Below are 27035 nucleotides of genomic sequence, written 5' to 3' on the forward strand. Positions count from 1 at the left end.
ATCTTCAGGATGAACTCTCCCCAACTCAGATTGTCTTTGTTTTACAGTTAGTTGCTCCCTATTGTTTGTGAATTTGCTACTTAAAATTTATTTGTAACTCTCAGATCAGTACTTGGTGGCTTTTGAGGTCATTTGTGCACGAGAGCAGAGGCGTGAACACTTTGGGTCACTCTGCATGTTCCTCGCTGGGGTGGACGGGGGCCAGCTGTGCCTTCTTGTCACAGCTGGCTTTTAGAGGAGCCCAGCAGATGAAGACAGAAGGGGACAGTGCAGCACAAGCAGCTCCTCTGGTTCTGGAGCCCGTGTCTGGCCCCTCCTGGGATGCTCTTAATAGTTTGGAAGCTCGTTTTCTCTTTTGTAAAATAAAGCGAACAAGCAGATTGAGTTTTTAGGTTTTAAGATTATTATGTGTTTGAGGTACGTGTGTGTGTGTACGTGTCTCCCCTACTAGAGTGGTTCGGCGCTTGGTAATTCAGTGTTTGCTGAACTTTATAGAACATAAACTACCGTAAGTTAGGAGTGTCAACCCTGTGTTTCGGAAGATTACTTAAGCTTTCCGAATTTGTCTCTTTATGTGTAAAGTAACTTGTGAAGATCTCACAGTGTAGGAGCTGGTGCCTATTCCCTTCCTCTCACTCATACAGTTTTCCCTGAGCGGACTTGGTCCTGAGCACGTAGATGAGAGCCAGAGATTGGCTTGAGTCAGCAGGGCTACTTGGCCTGCTGGAGTTCCTGATCCCTTCTAGAACCTGTCTTAAGATTCTCTTGGAGTGTGGCTTCTGCAGGGGTCGGCTCAGCTACCCTCCCACACCTTTGGCATTCAAAGATTCTTTCCCTGGATTTCAAGTCTCTTTCCACTGCCTTTGTGAACACTTTTCGTCCTGTTAGGGAAGCTGATTTGGCTTTGGCTAGCGAAGGGTGAAGGGTGGATCTTTTCTTCTGCCTTCAGGTAAGTAACATCCATGCACAGAGGATTCACCAATTTCTAGCACCAAGGCCTGGCCTGTGTCCTGAACCGGGGACGCTCTTGATCTTCCGGGCTGGGCCAACACACTGGATGCTGTATTCAGCATCACAGTGCTTACCGCCCGTCTCTTCAGTGTGCACAAGATTCTGGAAGTGTAGCCTGTTTCCGGCTCGGGTCACCGTCTCCTACTCTGTCCCACACGAGGCAAACAGTTCACGTTTTCTTCTTCCTGTTGTTGCTCATTCTGGTGAGAGGTAGCTTTGTATTTTCTACCCCAAATTCTTCCAGGTGGAAACCTGGACATCAGACTCTCTTCACTCTTTCACCAGTTTTTGTGGAATGGGTAACATACTGGTAGGGTTAAAAAATTCCCAACGAATCGAAAGGTATACTCGAAAAGGTTTTCCATTTCTCTCCATTTTGTCTAGTTGGCGGGTCCCCACTTCAAGAATAACTTCATAGAGTTGGGGACACCTCTACTTTTGCATGATACTCACATGATTATACGGATAATAGCTGACTTGAAGTCATAATCTCCTTCGGTACATGAAGGAAAGTATGTATTGCATTTTAGAAGATTCCCATCATAGCTAACGTTAACAGACTTCTTTTGAATGGAATGTACTTCCCTCAGTCTTCCTTGCAGTGCCTCGTTCTGTGGTGGTAACAGATAAAATAGATTTGCCATATACTTAATGACTTTTGCCAGTATACGTGATATTTAAATTTAGACATGAAAAATACACATTTTAGGTTTTGTGTACATCATTTGCTTCAGTCCGAGTTGTGAACCTTTTAAGTTTGGGAGCGTAGGTACATTTTTGTACTTTTTTATTCCTTCAAAGGTGTTTGTTATATTCAACACTGTGGTGGCTGCTGAGGATCCAGCAGAAAACGAGACCCATCCTGTACACTTGAAGTTGTGCTTCTCATTTCTGAACTAGCAATAGAAGCATTGTTGTCGGTTTCACCAGCCCATTCTTCATTTAGTTCACTGTTTGTTATGTGAATTGGTCACCATGCTGGCCCCAGTGTATCTTCAGGTATTTCACAAATATGCAGTGCAGTGAAAGAGCTGCTGAAAATCGCTTCCAGGGGAAATGATTGCATTAAAAAGAATTTAGATCAAGTGTAAAGCTGTTTAAATTAACTTTTAAAACTGTTTTTTGTAGGTGAGCACGTTTTATTCTCAGTTGATTGAATTTACTCTGGTAGAAACCTAATCTCTGTTTTAATGTTCCACCGTAGATGTGTGAGATAGTCATAAGTTGCTGTGAACATACTAGACTTGAGTGTATTCTTAGCCTGCTGGGTGGAAACATGTAAATGATCTGATTGTGACCTCTGGTTTTGGACATGTAGTTTACTTAAGGGCTCGGATCTATTTTCTGTAACTGTTTAAGCCAACATGTTCAGATTTTGTGTAAACATACATCTAAAATTCAAGTGTAATAAAGAAAAATAGCACTTAGAAATCCGCTGTCAGCTGAGAGGAGCTCGAGGGACTGGAGCTGGAACTTTCTGGAAAATTTTCAAGATTTGCTTCATGAAGCCTTTCCTAAACCTACAGAGCGGAGAACCAAGTCTAGTCTAGTGTTAGGCAGATCCCAGCTAGCTTCAGAATGGTTATGTGAACGTGGCAGGACTCAGTAAACATTTGACCCTGTTTTTCTTTAACGTGCTCTTTTTGTACAAAAATGTATGGAAAACCATAAGAAATTGTTATCTTAAGTGGCAATATATGAGATCAATTTCTTTTTATCTAGTTAATGATTACTTAATCTTTTGCGGATTGCTTTTACTTCCCTTTCCTTTAGGTACCTTTGCACTATTTATGTCTCTTTGTTATACCCCAAGATGTTTACAGAGAGAATGAAACCTATTCTCTTACCTGTTACTGTCTCTGAATTCTTACAAAGTTGCTTATAAATCTTCCCCCAATGCTTTATTTTATACAACTAAAATTAGTAATAAAATATCATTGGCACTTATTAAAAAATGTTTTTACATTATATATTTCAGTTGTTATTGAGAAACTTTATACTAGTTTCATAGAACTCAAATAACTGATTCACCTGCTCCCTCTTGTGGTAAATACTTAGTTTTATCCAACATGCTTTTATTGGTAACACTTTACCAATGAGAATAGAGATTTGGATAGTCCAAAGAGATTTTAAAAATCGGGAGGATGTGGCTAGTGTGCTCAGCCTGGACTGTGTTTAAGGTTATCTGTAGGGCCTAGGCCACACCCTGAGAGATTCCCTTGGTCTGTCTGGGGTGGGAACCAAGCATTTACAGTTTAATTTTTTTTTTTTTAATTTTTTAAAAATGTTCATTTATTTTTGAGGGAGAGAAAGAGTGTGAGCGGGAGAGGAGCAGAGACAGAGGGAGACACAGACTCCGAAGTGGGCTCCAGGCTCAGAGCTGTCAGCACAGAGCCCGATGCAGGGCTCCAACTCACAAACCATGAGATCATGACCTGAGCCCAAGTCGGCCACTCAACCGACTGAGCCACCCAGGAGCCCCTAGGTTTTCCTAATCGCTATTTGTCTTAATTAAACTTTGATTTCTGTGTATATTTCTATTTTTTCTTTAATGTTTAGCTATTAGAGATAATGGTCAACTGTTAGTACTTTTATTTTTTTAATATGTAATACAAAAAATGAAACCGTTAGCATTTACAGAAAAACCTCTTCACATTGGCAAATACAGAATAGAATTGGTAACTACTGAATACAAAGTTACATTTATACTTTATCTCTTAGATGGTGCTAGAAAGTGTTGACACTTCTTTTGGATACTGTTTCATTTTTTCCATTGTACCTTTCTGTTAGAATTCTTTTATTAATTTGAAAATCTGAAGACTATTTTTTGGTGATCTCTTTGACTAGCCCATTATTTTCTGATAAAAAGTTATATGTATGGGTATAGTCTGGACACTTTAGACAAAAGGGTGTAATGACAGAAATGTCTCCTTCCCACACTAGGTCTCTGAGGCCCTTTCCTTGGAAGTAGCTGTGTTTGTGTTCTTAGTTTTCTAGGTTTTATTTTCTGCTCTATTTAATGCCTGTGTCAAATATGAGTTGTAATAAACAGCATCACACTACATTTTTATCATATATTTAAAATGTTCCAGTTGTATTTTACATTCTAAATAAATGAGATATTGGCAACATTGCTATTTAAGTTCTGTCTTTTATTAATGAATTCTCTTAAATTTACTATTTTTAATATGTTAATTATACAGCTTAATAGTGGTAAGGATATGTTTCCATGTTACTTACATTTCGTTCATTAAAAAATCATAAATGGTGTATTTGCACTAGAAGTTAATACATAATATATTCTGCACGTCTGTTTACAGTATGGTCAAACCCTTTATATATTAATGAAATTGTTTTTATACCCAGGTAATGTGAAAAACAAGTTATGTGAAAAACATCCTTAAGAAATTTTCTAAATGAACTTTAACCTTATTTCCAAAAGTTGCCACTTTGGTTTTAGACAATAAGCAGAAAGCAAGGAAAGAAAAAAGAGACTTCTAAGTGATGAACCACCTGTGTAGTCCCTTTGAAATAGAACTCAAGGTCAGACTCCCTCTCTTAAGAAAGCAGTGTGAAATACTGAATACAAGCCTTGATTTCCAGATTCTTTACATGACACCTTTATTATGTAGCTTATGCATTTGGTCTTAAAGGAAACTTCAGATTCTAGCAATATGGATGTTTTTCATTGATTTCTTATCCATGTAGCCCGGGTCTGGTCTCATAAGAATAGTTGATTACTATAGCTAGATTCTTAATGAATAATGAGAATATGGAAGTCTTTGTTTTACATTAAATGGATCACCTAGGAATTTATCTCCTAGAACAGTATTTTCCTCAATATGTGCATAATGTTAAGTAATTATGAGTTGAGTTTTTTTAGTGAGGAAAACTTTGTTCAGTGTTTCCTAGCATTCTTTGTTTCCTTATGGAAATTCAAGTTATTACAGTATTCAGATTCAATATAAAAAAGAGATGTCCCCATGTGTTCTCTGAGTTTATTATTTATTTTTTTGCCACTTTCATTTTTGAAGACAGGTTATTTTTGTTTATGGTTATAATCAGGAATTACAAGAGGTCTAAAATGATACCAGATAGGATGTTCCAGTTTTCAGACGACCCAACTGTTTGACTGTAAGGAGACCAAAACAGAACATTTAAGATTGCATCAATCAGCATAACTTACTTTAAAAGTATGAAAAGACTGCAAAGGTAGTTAATTCTACCCGTTGTGTTTTGATGGATCATGTACCTTTTTACCCGTATCTGAATACATTTTTCAAGTATAACCGTTTTTTTAAATCATATTAAATGGAATATGTTAGAAATACAGTAGGTTAAAGCATTATCTGATTTTGGCTTGAAGATAGTATCCAAACATGTTGGTTTAATTTTTCTAGTTTAGGTAGTTTGTAGATCATACATCATTTTTTTTTTCAGGTGCCCTCTGAACATTCAAACATGATAATTGGTGACTGATTTTTTTTGTTTAAAAAATCTTAGAGGTCAGTAGAACTCCACTATGTATTGTATTCTAATGCCATTCAGTAGGGGGTATATCCAGTTAATTAGTTCCTAAGATACAAGATACAAAAAGAAGTATGTATAAGATAGGGAAGATACATACACGTCTTTTTTTTCCTAGAAGACCAATTTCAAAATAAAAATATAAGTATAGAGTAGAAAACTCTGGCTCAGTTTTGGAAGTTCAAAAGCACGTGGCCTACCCAGGTGAGATTGTGTTACTGTCCTGTGTGTCACGGGGCAGGCGGTAATGCGCCCAGTAGCTTTGGGAGATGTGAATTCGGTTGCCGGTGTTTTGTGACTGTCCTGGGTCTCCCTCCCAGCACCATCTCCTGGGGCTCAGAAAGCTCTCCTTTCTTCATTCCTAGAATGTCACTCCTCCTTGGCTGTGGGTAGAAAGAAATGCTAAGTGAAGTGTGAGACACCGGACCAGAAGAGTAAAATCGGCTGTGCAGGCCTGCCGTCTGGTGGCCACATTCTGCTAGACGTGGGGAGCTCCGGAAGGCATAGAGTGTAGGAACTTAGCATATGGTGGGATGTGTGAGACATTTATAGAATAGCCATGTTAGCCCATGGTGTCAGGCACTTTAGAATGACCCAGTTTTTAACAAGTGGTAAATGAAAATGTAATGGTGAAGAACTCAAAACTTTAGATAAGAATATGATTATTTCTTAGTCAATATTGTCCTGACAGATGGGCTGCTCTCGAGAGAGCTCTCTATAACTTAGTCTTTGTTTTTCTTTCCTTCCTTCCTTCCTTCCTTCCTTCCTTCCTTCCTTCCTTCCTTCCTTCCTTCCTTCTTCTTTCTTTTTTCTTTCTTCCTTTCTTTTTCTTTTTTCTTTTCTTTCTTTCAAAGCCATGGAAACAGTGAGATTTTCGATTCAGCTTTTTAAATCTGGCTAGCAGACATTCACATATTCAAGCCTTTTAAATGCCCCTGTGGTAGAAAAGTGAGCAGAAGTTAAAAGAACTCTGTAAAGACATATTACTATACGTATATGTGTGTGTATTTATAAATATATATATTTTATAAAAATGCTGCTGCTGCTACAATTGCAGGTCCTTTTGGAATAAATCACGGGATTGAGCTTCATTCAGATGTGGTGGAATATGCCAAGGAAAAACTGGAGAGCTTCATCAAAAATAGTGACAGCTTTGACAAGTAAGTATTCACATCTATAGTTTTGATTTGAAAGCAGTTGATAAGCAGCTAAATATGACATGTCTGTTCCTCAGTGCTGTTCATCGATCCTGAATTGCTCCGCTGAATGCAGCAGAAATCAGTGTGGTATAAAATGACTGAAAAAATTAAGTTAGAGGAATCACGCTATCATTTTTGTTCTGTGTAACTGTAAATTATAAATAAACGCAAAGTAACTTTTGTAATCATTAGTATCACTGCATCCGTCACTGACGGATACAGTGATAGTAATGGCGGTAGGGTTACGTTCCATTCATTAAAAATCATACAAGCACCTTTTCTGGCGTTAGAAAATACTGTTCTGAAACTGGTTTTGTACCTTTGGAGCGGTAATTTAATAGTTCTGCCCTCTTTAACATAGGGTGATACCTGTTAGCATACAAAAGACTTTTTTTTTTTTTTTTTTTTTTACATTTATTGTGTTTTGAGAGACAGAGAGAGACAGAGCACAAGCAGGGGAGGGGCAGAGAGAGAGGGAGACACAGAATCCGAAGCGGGCTCCAGGCTCCGAGCTGTCAGCACAGAGCCCAACGCAGGGCTTAAACCCACGAACCGTGAGATCATGACCTGAGCCGAAGTTGGACACTTAGCCGACTGAGCCACCCAGGTGCCCCCGAAGGACTATCTTAAAAACACTCAATTACCTTGTAATATAACTAGAGTTAATTATCATAGAAATATATTGATCTATTTTGTGATAAGGTTGTGTTGAAGCCATTGCTTTGTAAAACATTGTTTTGAATTCAGACTTTCCCTTAGAGAGTGCAGACTTGGGTCCTTCGCCTGGCAGGGGAGTCTTCTCAGTGTGTAGTGTTCCTAAAATTCAGCAATGATAGCGCTACGGGGCAAGGGTGTCTTATGCTGAAGTACACGAACTCTGCGAAATTGTGTAAAACGTGATGGCATATCTTCCAAGTAGTCATCTTTCCTAAGAAAGCCTTAAAGAGCTTAGAACACTAGCTTAGAACAAGGTCACCTTCTCTTGCAAAGTTTTAGTACAAAGCCAGAGTTCTAACTCTGCTTGTCGGGAGTGGGCCTTCCCCACTCATCTCTAGACCCTGGCCACGACCACGGAGGTGAGAAACTTGGGAGTCTGAGTCAGGGCTGAAGGCTTTTTTCTAAGAGAGTTTCAGCCTCGGGACAGTGCGTGAAGGAAGCGGAGAAGGCCCTGTGAACGTCTGCCGGAGTGTTTTTTCCTCTTTCCCCCCCTTCTCTGCCCCTCCTCTCCGTCCCCCTGCTTGCTCTTCGCTTTTTCTCCCCTTGCCTTGGCCAGTGTGTATCTGTCCTCTGGCAAGTGGCACTCGATTGGTTGACGACTAGAAAACGGATACGCTGCTGCAAATCCTCAGTGAAGGGGAGTCTTCTGTCTGGCTGTGGTTGTAATCGGGTTATGAGAGACCTCAGGCGGGCAGGCTGGAGTGAACTGGAACGTGTTCAGGTTTATTTTGTCCTATAGTCAATTCCATGTATTTGAGCAAGCCATTTGAATTTTCTGCGTCAATTTGGGGAACACCATCCTTTGTCTTATTTATGCTTGTCTTTATAAGTAGTTAAAATTTAAATCACATTGGAATCACTTTTCAAGTGCTTACCGTGTTGGTTCATAGTCTGTTCCCAAGAATAACATATTGTTTGACAGAAAGAAAAAAGTTTTTAGCCGAAGTTATTTTATAGGAAATTGGGATTCAGTTTTATCATCCTTTTGTGTCTTATCATTTCTGTCTGCTTATTTGTAACATGTTAAACGCTTAAGATGTGGACAGGAATATTTTTTATATTGTTGATCAAAACTATAGAATTTTGTTGAATTTATTAGATTCCTATTTTATGTGTTTTGTTGTTGAAACAGTATACACAAAAGGGCCTTTTGAATACATTTGAACTTAGAAAATACAGAGGCACTATTAGTGAAAGCCAGTGTTTAAGTTCTACCATGAAGTCTGGTGTTACTAGATAGTAATCCATTTCCAACAGAATGCACTCAAGGATGAACCTTGAATCCCTGAAGCATCTCTATACAGGTATCTATGGAGCTCAAGTTTAGTGCTGACAGCTAGGCCTGGGAAACAATAAAATATGTTATTATTTAAAGCATTTCTATGTTGATGTAATTTAAATATCAAATAATCCGTAACAGAGAAGTTTGAAGACTATATATTTAACTGTCTCAATTAAAATTTTTTTTCTAAAATTGTTTTCATATAATTATAAAACGATTAAAATTTCCTTGTAGTTCTTGAATTTGTTGTTACTCTGTGATATAGATTTGTTATTCATAAAATGATGAATTAGAAAACATGGTGATATGATTTCTCTAAATGTTTACAATTTTTAATGGTCTTGCGATTTTAGTTAAAATAGTCAGACTTTATAACAGTTGTTTTTGAAGCATTGCAACTTTTTAAAGCAGATTCGTACATTAATAAACTAGTCTAAAAATTAGTTCTGGAAATATTATCTATTTTGGTTTTCAGGTAGTGTTCTGAAGTATTATTTAAATATTTCAGATCTCTATATAGAAGTATCTTACATCCAAAGACCACTAGGCACTGGGAAAACATTTCCATTTGCTTAACCTGGTGAGTGGTTGGAAGCTGAGATATCAAAGTCGATGAGTTCTCATTGGCCTCCTGTATTGGTCCTTTTATATTATTTGGTTTTGGTGACAAACTATAAAGATATAATAGTGTTCTTTCTGTCTTGTGTTTTGATGATTTCTTTGCAATTTTTTTGGTGTTTGTGGATGATGTTTCTATTTATATTAACTTTTGGAATTTGAAAAAGTTGCTGTGCAAAGTGATTTTAAAAATCCCATTTCTAAGCAGTCACATTATATTGTAAACAGGTCATCAAGATGCATATTTTAATTAATAAAATAGAAAGTAACTCTGGAAAATTAATTGCTCTTTAGGTATTCCTTAGTACCAGATTATTTTTGATTATGTGTAACACAGAATAGGTAGCTGAAACGTAATACTCTTCCTTCCTTATCCTATTGGTTTGGATCTTTTTTGGGGGGGGGGGGGGGAGGGTTGGATCTTTTTTAATCAGTTGCTTTTTCAAAACTATTATGTCACTTACGATTTAAACTGCATTTTTAAATTTTCTTACATGTATCAATTGGAGATCATAACTCCAAATACAGTAGGTAGGGAAAAAAAATCCATAAACTACTCATCCTCAAAATAAATAATGTAAGGTGACCTTTTAAGAAATGTAAGTGTGTGTTTTTGTGTTTATTTTATAAAGCAAGCTGGGTTCCTGAGTCTTGAAAGTAGTATTTCTTCTTTTAGAAGAAAGTGTCTTTATTGTAATGTATGCGTTTTAAAATTTTCTTTCCATGCCTTACTCCTATATCAGCAAACAAAATAATTTGGAGAGGCTACTCTGAATTGACTGTATTTGGAGACAGGCAGGAGGGGGAGCTCTCTTGTATGGTTTATCCTTGCTCTACGTTGGTATTTCCAGATTCATTGAAATTCCCTTATAAACATGACATTTGATTCCTAGGGTCCTCTAAAACATTGGCAAACTTCTCTAGTCAAGGACCAAGTAGTAACTACTTTGGGCTTCCTGGGCTAAATGGTCCCTTTAGCAACTGCTCAACCCTGCCATAATGCAGAAGCAGTCTTAGACACTTTGAAAGGGAGTGGGCATGAGGTGTTGTAGGGACACTTGCTTTACAAAAGCAAGCAGCAGGGTGGATTTGGCCTGTTTGCTGACCCTTGTATCTTCATACTCTTGAGAACACCTTTATTTTAGCTCACTCTGATCTAGACAAGTCTTTGGGCCTAGGTCTTAAAGGCCCTTAGGTGTCTGGCTTTCATGAGGGAAGAAGTTTGGAGAAGGTCAAGTTATAATCAGTATTTGTGCTTGAGCAGTAAGCAAAAAAATCTCTCCGGTGGTAGTTGCTTGGAAGAATAATTCAGTTAAAGTAGCCTGAATTGTAAACCTTTATCCTGTAAATGCTTTGCAAATGAGTTGGTAATTGGTATACACTTTTTTATAGCAATATTATGTATTTATGTAATATATACATGCGCATGTAGTTGACTCAGCTCCCTAGAATGCATGCTTTGGAGTGTGCCATTTCCTAGGAATACATCGCTCGATCCTGTCTCCCCTCCCTTTCAAGGATACTTTAGCTAATTCTGGGAATAGTCTAACATCAGTAGTCAAATGAGTGTAGCATTGTTTGATTTATTTGAAGATTTTCATTCCGTTTGAACAGAAGACTGTAGTTTCTATATAGTTCGTTATATACATGAGTCATGATATGAGTACTGAAAACAGTAATGAGATAATAAAAAATAATAGCACCTAATATGTATTGTCTGTTCATTAAGTACCACGTACATTCCACGTGCTTAATCCACAGTCCTAGAGGCCATTTTGGTGTCCACGTTGCCCAAGTGGGAAAACTGAAGACTGGACAGGCTGTGACCTCGGCTATGTCCATCTTTTTATTTACTTCTGAATTAGCTACGATGATGTAAACAGTGATTTATCCCAATATTTGTTCCAGCAGGAAGCTACCCATGAATGACAGTCGAGCAGTTTAGCCCCAGATACAAAAGTTGAAGCAGCGCTTATATTTTCGTCATTTATTTCCCTTTGATTAGGATTAAGGAGGGCTGTTAACATGGTTAAATGCACGGTAGCATTTTTATTACAAAGCATACTTACCCTGTTCACTGATGAAACTCACCTATGGTGTGAGTTACTTTTGGGGGCAGAGATGAGTGAGCGAGGCAATGCAGTTGAGGTATGAGTTTTCGTTAAGTGCAGATAGTATACTCTTTTATGTTTCAAAGATGTAATTGGCTTATGGCAGTGTCCAGTGGCCTAATTTGATTTTTAAGTGTAGGTTTGTGTTGCATGTGCTTTGATTTGCCTTGGAAAAATGCTTCTATGTCCTGTCGACTTTACCACTAGAATAGTCCTGCTTCCTCTTTAAGAGAATTACGGCACACTTGAAGTAGTTTTGCGATCTATAAATGTACATTCAACATTACTTCAAAATATTTCTCAGATACTTGAATATTTTCGATACACTAATAATGCTCAGATGGTAGTTTTATAGCAATTACTACAGGTTGTGAACTGTTTTCAATCACGACATACATTCAAATGGTGGCAACGGAAGTGCTTGAAAATAGTCACCACGGCTGTTCATCAGTTCCGTATTTTTAACATCCGTGAGAAATGGCACGGGGAAAAGTTGGATTTAGGAGAAGAAATTACCGTTGAAATACTTGGACGCTCGCTTTTATTTGATGTACCTGTCCTGTTTCCTATAAAGTGTTTAGAAACTGGTTTTGATCCTATGGATTTTCGTAAAGCTTCTTTCAATGAAAAAACACTGTATTTACTTACTCTTCACACTTTGCTTTAAATAATGCTTGAAATTATTCTGAGATGAGATTGATGCAGTTGGAAGGGAAAACACTTGAAAAGGTAAAGTCTTTGCTTTTTAAATTTTACACTATAACGTAGCGTAATTATTGATTGTAAGAGTTTTTGAATGGTATAACTGCATTTGGAGAGCAAGAGATAATAATATTTCCCTGGATGTTTCTTCCCAGTGGAAAATTCTGAAGTTTTGCCTTGTTTTAACTAAATAGTCATAGCTCTCAAGACCCAAAATGTATATTTTGACTAAGTGTTTTAAGAAAAAGAGGTTTCTGTGATTCATTTGGCAGGTGGTTTTGGATGAGGTCTGAGAACAAGGTAGGATTCTTTCCTATGACCTTGAAATCCTTTATTCCATTGGAATAATTGTCTAAACTTTCAATGACAGCATCCTGTGGCACATGATAAACTAGGTGTGCAAATTGTCAGCCCCCCACTTCAACAGTGTATTGAAGGGGAATGTTGTTTTTTCTACTCTCAGTCAGCTCCTAGACCTAGACTATCCGTCTAAGAGGGAAGCTGCAGGGCAAGGCTAGGTCACCCTGATCTCCTAGCAGCTTATCAAAAGAATTATATGGGCAAGTTGGCAAGGTCCCTGCTGTGAAGGAAATCACCTGTCCGACTCCAGATGAAGATATTTCAACACGCACCTATAAAGAAAACCACTGCTAAGGTAAGTGATGAGAATCCCAGTGTTATTTCGGGCCAGTGTTCGTGTGTAAGCCAAGATAATGTGCTCTCTGTTTTCCCACAAATGATTTCCAGTGTACGTTATTAGTAAGAGCGTGCCAGATAGTTTTCCCTCTCCGCATAAGAGAGTCTGAAAACAGTTCCTGGCTTTGCAGATTTAAATCAACAAATGATTAAAGTCTCAAGTGAATAAATTTGTAGTTATTACACGCATTTCAGAGCTGTTTATTTTGTGTACGGATAACTTCTATCGTTAGGTATAATTCGGTGTAATTTAGGAGCGTGAGTCATCTCCATCTGGGAAATTTTGTTTTGGAAATTTTCTTCAAAGAATAAAAATGATTGCTACTTTTCACTTTACTAACAGACATAAAATTTTAATGAACTTTCCTAAATTAAGAATAAAAATTAGAGCAAGCACACGTGAGCCATAATTTATGAATAATAATAACCACGAAGGAAATGCCATTTTGGTTTGCCTCCCTGCTCCCCACTAGGTTTCGTATAGTTTTTGATTGATGTGAGAAAATGGAATTTGGGTTTTCCTTTTCACTAATTTTAACCTAGATTTCCTGTATAGATCTATAAATAGTGTAGTACTATTTTGTAGTAAACTGAAAAGTTCTGGTTAATTTATTGCTGAAGTCTTCCAGATTATACACAGATTGTATTTGTGGTTTAAAATATGTCCTTTGCCTCTATAGAGGTTTGTGGAAACTTAGGTGAGATGCAGCTTTCAGAAGATAGTGAAAGCCTACGGGAGAACATGTTTTCTTTATTTTCCTGTCAACACTGGAAGAATGAATAGGAGTTGTAATTTACTCTGATGACACGGTAGCTACCGTCCACGTCTCCAGTCAGTCGTCCAGCTCTCTGTAAATATTGCCTGGGCATCATCTGACACGGGTGGGGGCACATCCATAAACATTGGCCTACACACATCATTAGCCATGGAATTGGTGTGAGTTTATTTACGTGAAATGCTGTTATAAAAATAAGCCACAGTTTTACTGTTAGAATATAGAATGTCTAAGATCCTCAAATATGTACCTAGTTAGAAGGACTAAAGCTCATCTCTAAGTCCTTTATTAGGAAAGATAGTCCATTACCTACTTTTTTTTTTAGATGCAATGTATAAAATAATAATGCATTTTGAGAATTGTTTTGTGTTCTTTAATAATGTAAAGGATTCATGTATTACTGGTAGAAAAGGTTAAGCCATAGTTATAATCAAGAGTCTCCAGATGAGACGCTATCTCTGGTAGATATTTTTCTTAATGACCACTAAACGGGTAGTGTTACAATTTTTTGGTAATGTGTTTGGCATATGAATTTTCTTTCTTTTTAAAAAAAAATTTTTTTTAATGTTTATTTTTTGAGAGACAGAGTGCAAGTGTGGGAGGGGCAGAGAGAGGGAGACACAGAATCAGAAGCAGGCTCCAGGCTCTGAGCTGTCAGCACAGAGCCCGACGCGGGGCTCAGACTCACAAACCGTGAGATTATGGCCTGAGCTGAAGTCGGGTGCTTAACGGACTGAGCCACCCAGGCGCCTCTGGCATATGAATTTTCTATGTTCTAGATGTTCTAGTGCCAACATTTGAAGACATTACAGTGTCCTCAGTTTTTCTTATGTCCTTGAAATTTTACTATGTTATATCTAGAAATAGTTCAATCCTTTTGGAACATCTCAAGTTCAATTAAACTTTCAGATTCGAATATTCTGTTAAAATAAATTAATTTGACTATGTTAAATGAAAGTGTAAAGAACTCGTATGTATTTGTTAGAAATATATGTTCCATTTGCATTAGTAGAAATTTATAGATTTAGAGATTACTCCCTAAGAGAAAGCAAAATATACTTGTTCTGATCTGCATTCTAGGGGGAAAAAAGATGAGGTTGTTTTCCTAATGTTATTGTGGCTTATTTAAGATCTTCTTTAGGCCCAAAAAAGTACCTTTCAGTTATAGGACAGTTGATTTATTCATTAAAGGTGAGGATTTTTTGAAATTATTTGAGTTTTGCCTTTTTTGGCATTTTGAGAAAAACTATCTTCTGTAGCATGAAGTTACAGCTTTTTAATAGTGACCAGTTTAGTACAGCAAGGATCATCGTACTGTTATAGAAAGTATCATAGGCACATATTTTTCTGTATCTTTCTGGGCAAGTTTCTCTTCTAGTCCTAAGATTTTGGGTTCCTATTCAAAGTGGATAGGTAGAAAACATTTATGTTTTTTGTATGGTTCTCTTAGTAAATGTATTCTGAGGACTGTCATAGGTGATGGAGATACATTTAAAATTCAGAAGAAATATTCACAGAAATAGAAAGGAATACCAGGGGAATGTTTCAAAGGGAAACCTGTATTAAGGAGAAAGTATTTGAAGCGCCTCGTCAGAGATTATAAGCAGAAGGGTATTTGTTTAGTATCTTTAGTTTATGTGGCTGTTGAAATACACACGCCCCTACACATAAATAAAAGAAATATTGCGCTATTTTACATTTATTTTGGGCTAAATCTTTGAAATCCCATGTGAATTTTATCCTCACAGTACAGCTCAATTTGGACTAGCTGCATTTTAATGGCTCAGTATCCACATGTGGCTAGTGACGACCATCTTGGTTCCCCTGTGGTTCTAGATTGTCCTGTCTCAACTTGACATTTCTCAGGGAGCCTTTCTCCGATTCCCTAGGTCTATTTCCTTTCGTCCTTAGTCTTATGGAATCATATTCCTTTCCTTTAGAGCATTTATTATAGCTGTAAATCTGTATTAGTGACATTCTTTGATTCTTGTCTCTTCCACTAGATGTAGGCTTGAGTGTTTCCCATTCTGTTTCCAATCTTTACACACAACTGGGCTCGATAAATAATATTTCACTTAATGAATTGTGCTTCTTAGGAAATTTGACCAGAATCACACCTTTGATTTTAGAATCAGGCACTAAATTATTTCTAATTAATTTTGCTTGGATGAGGACGGATAAACTGTCACTAATCTGAGAAGTGGTCTTAATCGTAAGTTGTGTACTCGTAATGGTGTTGTCTTAAGTAATAGTTCTGTAAGTTACCGTGCATTTTTAACAAATAGGAAGCTTTTTAAACCGTAAGCATATTTTTTAAGTTGATTTAATAGACTTGATAAAAGAGGTTTAATAATTTAATTTTTAAAATACAAATTCCCAAAAAATAAGACTGACTTAAATTATCATAAAATTAAATTATTAAAGATGAATTTTTATAAGAATAAAGATTTTTAGATTTCAGTGAAAATAGTCTAATGTTTTCTTGTTAAAGAATGCTTACTGTGAGTTTGGTAGAATGATTAAACCACATGATCCACAGTATCTTATACTTAAAAGTCAAGAAACTATACGTTGGCCATATTTTAGGCAATCATAGGTCATACCATAATCTTGAGTTTAAAAGGAATTTAAGCATGGCCCTAACCTAGGTGCACTTTTATGTGTACCATGCTAGTAGGAAGAATGAGATACTGTTAAAATAGAGTTGGGTAAGATTTCATTACTTGAACTGTGATTTCAATACTTGAACTGTGTCTTGAAGGGATGGTAGGCATTTATCAAGGGAAGGAGAGAGGGAAGGGTATTTCAGTCAAAGGAGCAGCATGTACCCAGCTACAGGATTTCCAAACAATTCGTGCTAGTTCCTCTAAGCAACTAGAAGCACACACAGTTGACTCTTGAACAACATGGGCTTAAACTGTGCAGGACGGCTTAAATGCAGATTTTAGTACGGTACTATACATGTATTTTCTCTTATTTTCTTAATATTTTCTTTTCTCTAGCTTACTTTTTTGTAAGAATACAGTATGAAGTACATGTAACTAAAAAGTGCTAGTCATCCGTTTATGTTATCATTGTGAGGCCTCCGGTCAACAGTAGTTTGTTAGTAGTTAAGTTTTGGGGGAGTCGTAAGTTATAGTCGGATGTTTGACAGCAGGGAGGGGGTCAGCACCTCTAACCTCCGCCTTGTTCAAGGGTCAACTGTAATTCAGTTTGGCTACAACATAGTATGTGTGTGTGGGCGGGGGGGCAGTGAGGGGGAAGAGCAGGGAAGGCAGAGGCAGGAAATGAATCTGGCAGGACAACTTGATGGTAGAGTCATAAAGAGCCCCATGTGGCACTCTGAGGAGCTTCACTCCGTCCTCTGCAGTAGGGAGCAAAATGATGGAGGGGAGACCTGAAAAGTGTGAGCAGCGAGGAGGCAGTTACAGTGAAAGAAATAATGGGGCATGGACTCTACCCTAGTGTGGGGGTATGGGGAAGAGAGGGTACACTGATAAGTCATCCCATCCCAACTCCTCAACCCTTCCCACCCCACCTCTAAGCCTCCACTAAGAAGGTAGGGGACCAAAGACAGGGCATAGTTCTGGTAAACTCTTCTTTAAACATTAGTGAATATAACGTGTCTGTTGTTTAGTGAATTTTAATGAAAGGTTGTTATGTAATAAGTCTATTAATTAGCAAAGGACAGGATATGTTTTACAAAGTAGAAATGATTATGATTCAATCTTTGTCATTTTTTACCGCATGCCGAAACTTTTAACATGGATTATTCCATCCTCAAATAATAGCCTGAGTTTTACGTGTGGTCATATTAACGTTAATCAACTTAAAAGTAACAGGATATTCCATGAATTAGTTTTCTAAAAGATTATATGTTTTATTAGTGCATTGGGTTTTAATTAATGTTATACGTTAGAAACTATTTACAGATTTGTTACACCTTAAGGAATAAAGTAGGAGTCTAAATAGGATAGTTGTAAAAGCATAACTCTCTATACCATGAACCAACACTGTAACCAGGAACAGGCGGCCTGGACAAGATGCCTTTGCTTTGAAACCCTATCTCCTCCTGTTGCATAGGGAGATCCCAGGGGCCAAAGCAGCAGTCACATAACAGCCCTGTAACGTAGCTCTGCTAAAATCTCCCTAATCATAGTGGTTGCTGAAGTGCGTCCTTTCCTGACGAAGCTTTGCCACTGTTAGCCACGGCAGAAATGTCAAACAGAGATGTGGACTGCACGAGCCCTTTACGTGGCCGCTGGCCCATAGGCCTTTTTTTTTTTTTTTTTTTTGGAAAGGACAGTGGAAGGTGAACTTAGTGTATATCACTTGTGGGGCATCACAAGATTGGTATCATGAGGAGCTTTTCCTTATGCTCGTTTTTTAAGCCCTAAGTGAAGTTTCAGTATGGCAAAAAAAACAGGTTGTTTTAAAAATGTGAATTATATCATTGATAATAAAACTATATATTTGATCAGTTTAACTTCATAAATATGATATTTAAATCAAATCTCCTGATATTTTATCCTTGATTTTGGTAACTTCACTATTTCAAAGAAGTGGATTATGTTAATTTTTTTAGATTTAACCTTTTGTTTAAATGAATTAAAAGATATTTGTTTTTTCGTGCAGATTTGAGTTCTGTGAACCCGCATTTGTGGTTGGTAATTGCCTCCAGATAGCGTCTGACAGTCATCAGTATGACCGCATTTATTGTGGGGCTGGTGTCCAGAAGGACCATGAAAACTACATGAAAATCTTACTGAAAGTTGGAGGCATTCTGGTCATGCCTATAGAAGATCAGGTAACTTCTACTGTCCTTTGCTTAAGCACGTTAGTTTAAGGTGGGAAATGTTCTATCAGTGAAAAGTAGGCTGTGATTTTTTTTTTTTCAACGTTTATTTATTTTTGGGACAGAGAGAGACAGAGCATGAACGGGCGAGGGGCAGGGAGAGGGAGACACAGAATCGGAAACAGGCTCCAGGCTCTGAGCCATCAGCCCAGAGCCCAACGGGGGGCTCGAACTCACAGACAGTGAGATCGTGACCTGAGCTGAAGTCGGACGCTTAACTGGCTGCGCCACCCAGGCGCCCCCAGGCTGTGATTTTTTTTTTTTATTTAAAAAAAATTTTTTTTTCTACGTTTTTATTTATTTTTGGGACAGAGAGAGACGAGCATGAATGGGGGAGGGGCAGAGAGAGAGGGAGACACAGAATCGGAAACAGGCTCCAGGCTCCGAGCCATCAGCCCAGAGCCCGACACGGGGCTCGAACTCACGGACCGCGAGATGGTGACCTGGCTGAAGTTGGAGGCTTAACCGACTGCACCACCCAGGCGCCCCAGGCTGTGATTTTTAAGGAAGCAGTACTCTTCACAGATCTAGCTATAAAAACAAAAACAAAACCTTGAAACAGACTCTTGAACCAAAGCAGATACAGAAGAGATCCTTCTACTAGGGTTTGAAGAGATTTTCGTCTCCCCAGAGCTTAGCCTGTGTGATGTTTGCCAAGTTGCTTCCTCCCACAGTTTTTGTACCCAGAGCTGTTCAGTTGGGTGTGAAGATCTCTACCAGCCACTCAGTTTCCAACATTCTTTAGTTCTTTGAGCGTAGAAAAGAGAAGTTCTATTTGGGATTTGGTTTGGACTGCTTAAATCCGTTAAAGAAACAAGTAAATTTTTAAATCTTGATTTAGTATGACATAGACTCATTCGAAAATATTTTTTCAGTTATTTATCTGCCTTCGGTTTGGAATTATTAGGGATAGTAAGTGTATGAAATACTAATGTATTCAGGAAATGGGTGGATCTTTCAAAAGGAAATTACTTTAAAAATTTATAAACACGGAGCAACCTGGGTGGCTCAGGCGGGTAAGTGTCTGACTCGATTTCAGCTCAGGTCACGATCTCACGGTCATGACCTCAACCCCTGTGGAGCCTGCTGGAGATTCTCTCTCTCTGCCTCCCTCTGCCCCTCCCCTGCTTGCGCTTTGCTCACACGTGTGCACTCTCTCTCTCTCTCTCTCAAAAAAAAAAATTTTATAAAAATGCGTTTCAAAACAAATCCTTAATATTCATATGAACCTAAATTTGAGATGTTTAAAACGCCTTGTGGTTTACACAGTAGGAGATAAATTATATAAGACAACTGGGACCTTGCCTCATCATTTTGGAGTTTATAATCTTGGGGGAGGGGGTCCCTTAACATCACAGCATGTTATTTGCAACTCAGTAGACTTCACCATTACCATGCACTAAGCTCTGTAGCAAATTGTTTGTCCGTAATTAAAAAGACATAATATAAAAATATTCATTAAAAAACATTCCTGGAAAAACATTGTTACTTGAATGCTTCCAGAGTTGAGACTCCCAGATGAACAATCTTCTGTTATCTGTTGAAAATACCTTTCCAAATATTTTTAAGATAGGGCTTCCCATTGGTATTTTATTAAATATTAATTATATACTATCATCCGAATGTCAAATGGGCTTATTTTTATAATAGAAATTGAAGATGTTAATTCAGCTTGATCAAGCCATGTACTGAGCTAGTTTTTTTTTTCCCAAGGACTGGGGATGAGTTTTTGCCAGGTAGGTAAAACTTGTAATGCTCTTGTGATTAATTACGTTTATTTGTGAAGTACTAAGTTGCGATTAGAATTAGAATCTGCATTTTATGACCATCACGGGCAACCATGAAGTTGACTCATTGGTACAGTAATCAGAACGTGGTTTTATTAATGCTTTATATAATGCTTTAACCAAACAACTGAACCTATGTGAGGCATCTAATTTGGGATCCACTGGCAGACGTGGGTTGGAATGAGACCCCTAGAAGGTATCAGACCCCAACTATAACATGATGGGTCACTTGACCATATTTGGATATTCTATATACATTGATTTATCTATCTTGAGTTGCAAATATTTGTGATTTCTTCTGTATTATTTTATGGCAAGTATTTAAACGATAGCAATTTGGTTGCATTCAAGTACAGGTGATTATATAGCAACCATTGGCAGTTATTCCATGAAAACAAAATTGTGACTGTACGGCGATCGCATTTCCAAGATTAAGCTATTCTGTTTCTGTGTTTTCCTCCAAATAGTTAACACAAATTATGCGAACTGGACAAAACACTTGGGAAAGTAAAAATATCCTTGCTGTTTCGTTTGCTCCACTTGTACAACCAAGTAAGAATGATAATGGCAAACCAGATTCTGTAGGACTCCGTAAGTAACTGTTGGTCCTTTCCGACCGAACCGTGACTGTTGTTAAACTCTTATGGTTGGGATTTAATGGACTATATGATTATGAAAAAGCAAATAAACATGCAGTTATATATTCAACAGATTTATTCAGCTTTTTTGTGGGGGTGGGTTAAAACCCCTACCTTGCACCAGACACAGTTAGCTGCCTTCATGGACATATGAAAAGAAGGGGCAGGTCAAAGAAATCATGAATTTATTAATTATAGCTGTGACTTTACTAATTATATTAAATTTGTTGTCATTTTCTACACAGAAGGATGACAAACACAACAGCCTTTATTTGAGCTGAAAAGAGCTTGGTTGTTCTAAGACCAGAAACAAGTTTCAGGGTAGTCGAAGTTGGTTGGCTAGCGTATAGAAGATAGATTATATACAGGGCTTTCCTTATCAAAGGTAAAGTCAGTGTTGGTTGTGGATAGACTTGTTCGAAGGTAGAAAAATAGTAGACTGAATTGTAGGCGGTGGTAGAGAGAAAAAGAAGGATGGAGAGTTTGGCCTTGAGCGGCTAGCTGAGTGGTGGTACCATTTATTGCTGTTTGCAGGACTGGCGATGGAATAGTTTGGAAACAGGTGTAGGAAGATCAGGTATTTTATTCTGGCCGTGTTCGAGTTTCCTGTTGGCATGCACGTGGCAGGTAGTCAAGTGGTTGTAAACCCACTGCAGAAGGGGAGGTGTAAATTGGGAATCCTCAACCTAAAAATGGCATTTTCAGCTATGAGAATGGATGAGAGCACTTGGGGGAGAGTGAGGAGAGAGAAGAGGTGTTTGTGTTGGAAATCATGAAAAAAACAGTATTTCAAGAAGGAGGAAGTAATAAACTTACTGCAGCTGAAAGTAGAAACAGAGGGAAGAGTAATATTAATTGGCTTGTGATATAGCATGATTTTGGAAATCGGTAAGTTCCTTCCCAAAAGTGAACTAACTTTACCATGGTAGACTTCTTGCTTTAACTTGCTTTTTAAATGAATATATTTCAAAGGAACCTGGCTTTACATGTAACTTTATTTTCATTGTTTATTTTACCCTCTTGTGAGCTACGTGGTTTTTGTGGCCTGTTTTTCCTTCTTCCACGTTCTTCCCAATGGAGAGAAGGATTTGGCGGTCAGATAGCTAGGAATTGAAACGTCATTTTTATCACCTGCTAAAGGAGTAGGGGCGGAATATGGCTTAGGTCCGCACCCTTAAGTTAGACTATCCACGCAGCCACAGGCAGTAGTGGCCAGCCTCCTGTCATGTGGGCTCGCTCCATAAATGCAGGGGAGCAGAGCTTCATGTGTGGGTGAGCGGAGGAAAAGACCAGGAAAAGGCCACACGTGGATAGCTGCTTCGCACTCACGAACCATACAGACCACTCCTCCTGCCGTGGGGACGAAGGTATGTGGTGGTACAGACAGACCCATGTGGTTCTGTGGTAAGGGGCAGTGAGCGGCAGTGGGGGGTCTCTTCCCTAGACCCCGGGAGAGGGCTTCCTAGCGTTCTTCTGTAACAGGAGCTGCCATCAGAGAGACCTGTTGACCACTCTTTCCAGATTCACAAGATGCATCAATTCTGACACCGTGCCCTTACTTTATAATCTCATTTAGAAAGAAATCAGGCTCTCAGTTCAAAAAAAAAAATTGAACCTTTCACAATTCGGAAAGTGTTAATCAGCCATTTTTTCCAAACGTACTTTTTGCTGTTGTACGTTACTTACAAAATTGAGTCAATCTACACAACAGAGCGACATAAGACGATTACATAAGGAAACTTGAGTATATAGAAAATTGAAAATAAGAATGATTAAAAAAAGGATTATCAAAAAGATCCATTCTGTTAGTAAAGTTACTCTGCTGGAATGTTGAATTTAAACTTCCTTCCTGTCTGTTCAGAGACACGTGCTAGATGTATTCTGGGACTGAAAGGGACTGGTGCTAGGAACACCAGAATCAAGTAACTGTCACTTGTATTCACATGCATTGTACAGTTATTTCAAAGTATACTTTTTGGTAGACCATACACACACATTCCCTCGTATATATAGGTGTATGTATATACCATATACTACATACTATAATATTTAGTAGACCATACCGTACTAAGATCATTGAATATTTCAACTCCTTGCTAAAAGCAATAACTAAAAGCAATAATAATAATAATAACAACAAAGTAAAACTACTTTTTCCCTCCTGTTTTCCACATATCAGAATTGCAGGTCATATTTATGACCATTTTCGTTAACCTGTCATAACAGGTTAGAGAGTCACAAAAAAGAAGTAATGAAAAAAATTCTGTGACACGGTGGCCTAACCACAAATGTAATAATGTATATCTGTAAAGATATATAAGTGTCCTTATAGAGGTCCCTGTGGACTTCTGTGCATCAGCCATTTAGGTGTTTCACTTTCTCATGGAGACTGTTGTAGCCCGAGACATTCCTCTTTATCTGACAGTTTCCCTAGTTTAGTGTCCTTTAGACGAGTCTAGTTTGTAAATGTGGTTTTGCAGTAACACAGTTACAAATGGGCAATTTTCATTCCTTCTCATTTTAAAGATGTCCATACAGTACAGCTCTAGGTAGTTAATAAGACTATCCTCTGTGGGTTGATGGACATAACTGTGAATGTAAAGTAGGGGCATAAATTTGGTTGAAAGGGATAAAAGGGGGAAGAGCCTAAATTAAAAAAAAAAAAAAACATCTGTCATACGTGTGAAATACTTACAGGTGAAATGATCTATCCAAATTTGTCATCACAATCGTCTGTGGTGGATTTGGGAGGAAGAAATGGGAGTGTGGTAAGATTAGCTGTATGGTGAGGGTTCAAGCTGAGTGGTACATGGGGTTCGTTACACTATTACTCACTTGTATACATACTCGAAAGTCTCTACAATAAAAGGGAAAAAAAATCATCAGCTCCCAATAGCATAAAAATGAGCCAGGAATTACGATTTTGTAAAAAAATAAAAACCTTTTTATGAATAATGTTCACAGAAAGAAAACGTTCTGAAGATACTATTTGTCAAAACTTAATAGGATGTTTGGAAAATAAGAACAAGTTTCTTCTGTTAAAATTGCTGATTAGAGAACATTATTTCATTAATTCTAGGGGATTAAGTTACGAAAGAATGTTAGCAAAAAAAGAGAACTAAAAAAATACACATGCAAATCTCTGGCAGGTGTATTTTGTAGCTATGAAATTGCCTATATAAATAGTTACTAAAATGTAGTTAGCATTTTCCTCAGGTTTATCACTACTTTTGATTCAGTTCACATCTTCTTTCCTTTGTTCGCGGGGTGGTATGCAACATTCTAAAGGAGCTGCTTCAAGTTCAGGTGGGCCCTTTAGAAGGGGAAAAGGGAAAAATTCTATACCAACTTGGGCAAAACTTTCCTCCATACACCACCCACTGGATACTTCATCTCTCAGACCTGTGGGTTTTTCCACCCCAAGGAATTCTCGGATTCTTTGTGGACACCAACTAGGTGTCCTGTGATCTGAGCCCTCCTATCACTAACCACTGTTCGCATAGACCCCGAAGGTTAAAGGGCTTGCACGAGGCCGCCGCCATCTCCTCCAACTTGAGCCCCCGGCCGCAGGTACACGTTTTCACCCGTGTTTCGTCAGCCTGGCTGTAAATCAGGAGCTCCCGTGACCCCTTTCTGGAATTCAGTAATTTGCTGGAGTGTCGCACAGAACCCAAGAAAACAGTTCACTTACTGGATTACGGGGTTTAGCGTAGCAGGGGCCAGCACAGAGGCAGCCGGCTGGAGTCGAGGCACAGAGGGTTTGTGGGAGGGACCCAGCTTCCGCGCCTCCCCTGAGGGCCCTTCTAGCACTTGCACGTGTTCATCGGCCGGGAAGCTCTCCGAACCCTTGCGCTGAAGGCTGCTTATGGAGGTTGCATGGATTAAGTCATTGGCCATTTACGACCGACTCGGCCTGCAGCCCCTCGTCCCCTCCCACAGGGTGCTGGTGAGAGTTCCAGTCCTCGGGCAACCAGCCCGCTCACTCAGGGGCTCACCAAAAGTTGCCTTATTAGCATAAACCCAGGGGTGCTTGAAAGGAACCCATCATGCTCTTACCACTTAGGTAACTCCCAGGTGTTTTCAGAGCTCTGTCAGGAATGCAAAGCCAAATGTATACTTCTTGTTAGAAATCTCAAGGGGCAAGAGACTTTATAAACTGTGGCAACAGTTATGTGGCCACTTATAGAAGCTGCTGTTTTTGTAGGTTCAAAAGTGGCCCCAAATCAATGCTTTTGTGAGATTGGCCTAAATATAATGCCCTTTTCAGTCTTTGTTAATAAAAACGAAAGTGCTGACTGCTAGGTTCCCGTGAAATCTTTGCAGAGACTACCTTTTGGGAAACAAATAGAGCGTCCGTGTGCGTGTTAGAGATAACCTTAATTATAATTTTGGAGTGAAAGCTTCGATTCAAAATAAAATTTTAATAGTAGTCAGGGTAAGTATCAAATCCTTAACTCATAACTGGAAGCATTACAAACAAGGGAGTGTTAAAGAATAGAAAATACGGGGGGATTTTGAATATTTTCAGTTCTGAGAATTACCTAAAAGTTTGTGTATCATTTAGACAAACTTTATTTTTTAAAAAAAATTTTTTTTCAACGTTTTTATTTATTTTTGGGACAGAGAGAGACAGAGCATGAACGGGGGAGGGGCAGAGAGAGAGGGAGACACAGAATCGGAAACAGGCTCCAGGCTCCGTGCCACCAGCCCAGAGCCCGACGCGGGGCTCGAACTCACGGAACGCGAGATCGTGACCTGGCTGAAGTCGGACGCTTAACCGACTGCGCCACCCAGGCGCCCCTAGACAAACTTTACATGAAGCTCTTGTGGGTGCTATTTTAGGGCTTAAGTCTGAATCTTTTTCCATTCTGGGTCTGGTTGGTTCTTTATGAAGTGAGGTATTCTGACAGTTTAGGATTGAAAGGTTCATCATTCTAACAGTGTCCTTGGAATAGCAGTGTTGGCAGAGGACGAACATAATTCGGGTGTTAAAAGAGAATACCGAAAATGAGGGCAAGGTGCAAGAACAAAGACCAGCTGTAAAAGACTAATTATAGCTCTATTTCTTAGCTCTTTTATTAACATTCCCAAGACTCTTTTATAGATTTATTCTCCACCAGCCTCCCCCACCCCTGCTTTTTCAGTGTTCACTCAGGCACAGGTTTCTTCTGCGTCCACACTCCCCCTTGGGTGCTCGCCAGAGGCTGTTGGCTCTCAGATTTCTGTCCCCAGCCCTGGCCTTGCCCCTGAGTCCCAGACACATGATTCAGCTGCTTGCGGTTGGGCAGGAGCAGAGACCGTGCGGTGAAAACGCCCACGTTCAGGTCCCACCTCCTGTCACCTACGACCTCTGTGACCGAGACCAAGTTATTTCCCTTCTGTCTACTTCCTTTTCCTCAGCGCTAAGTGTGCTGTTGCCTGTAACACGCGGAGACGGTGGCCAGCGTGTCACTGTTGTTCTCCTTTCTGAAACCTTCTTCCAGGAGATGTTCACAGACATTCCAGATTTCACACGGAACAGAGTTTTGATTTTCTCCTCCCCGGCTACTCTTCCTCTTTGTCGTGTCACTAATTGACAGTCGCATCTACCAAGCTGCCTGGGCCAAAAACTCTCCCACATCCAGTGCCCGTCCAGCCTGCCTTCAAAGTGTGTTTCAGACTTGTCCGTTTCTCTACGTCTTTACTGCCAACCTCCCTTACTCTAATCTGCATCACAGTGTGGTCAGGTCTCAGGTGGATTACTGGAGTCTTCCCGTTGGGCTCCTGCTCCCTCTCTTTATGATCCATACTCCACAGCGGACCCTCACAGTGCCATTTGCATCGCATTATGACCCTGCCTTTTTAAAACCCTTGATATAAGGCACATTTTTTACCAGGGCCTGTAAGATCACCCCTGATCACCTCCGTTACTGTTTGCTTCCTGCTCTAAACTTCATTGACACCAGCCTTCTTTCAGCTCTTTGAACGGGCTAAGCTTATTCACCTTCTAGTGTTTTTCGCCATTCCCTGTGCATGAAGCTATTCACAGACGGCTGTTTCTTCGTATCGTCTAGATGTTAGCTCAGACACGCCTCTCCTAGGGGAGACCACTGGGACTACCCAGTCGGAAGTAGCCA

General features: G+C 38.9%; 1 protein-coding gene across 4 annotated transcripts in view; it reads left to right on the forward strand.

The window, feature by feature from the left end:
- PCMTD1 (protein-L-isoaspartate (D-aspartate) O-methyltransferase domain containing 1) overlaps positions 1-27035 on the forward strand; it is a 70823-nt gene that overhangs the window by 37519 nt on the left and 6269 nt on the right. For 3 of the 4 annotated variants that reach the window (XM_040487814.1, XM_040487816.1, XM_040487815.1), the window contains exons 3-5: positions 6596-6698; positions 18275-18446; positions 20749-20872. In XM_040487814.1, coding sequence (XP_040343748.1) covers positions 6596-6698; positions 18275-18446; positions 20749-20872 — 399 coding nt within the window. Of the gene's footprint in view, positions 1-6595; positions 6699-12630; positions 12823-18274; positions 18447-20748; positions 20873-27035 lie in introns of all 4 variants that reach the window. The other variant, XM_040487817.1, reaches the window with a different exon arrangement.

Source organism: Herpailurus yagouaroundi, unplaced genomic scaffold (genome assembly GCF_014898765.1).
Source record: "Herpailurus yagouaroundi ecotype Mexico unplaced genomic scaffold, PumYag 165, whole genome shotgun sequence".
NCBI lineage: Eukaryota > Metazoa > Chordata > Mammalia > Carnivora > Felidae > Herpailurus > Herpailurus yagouaroundi.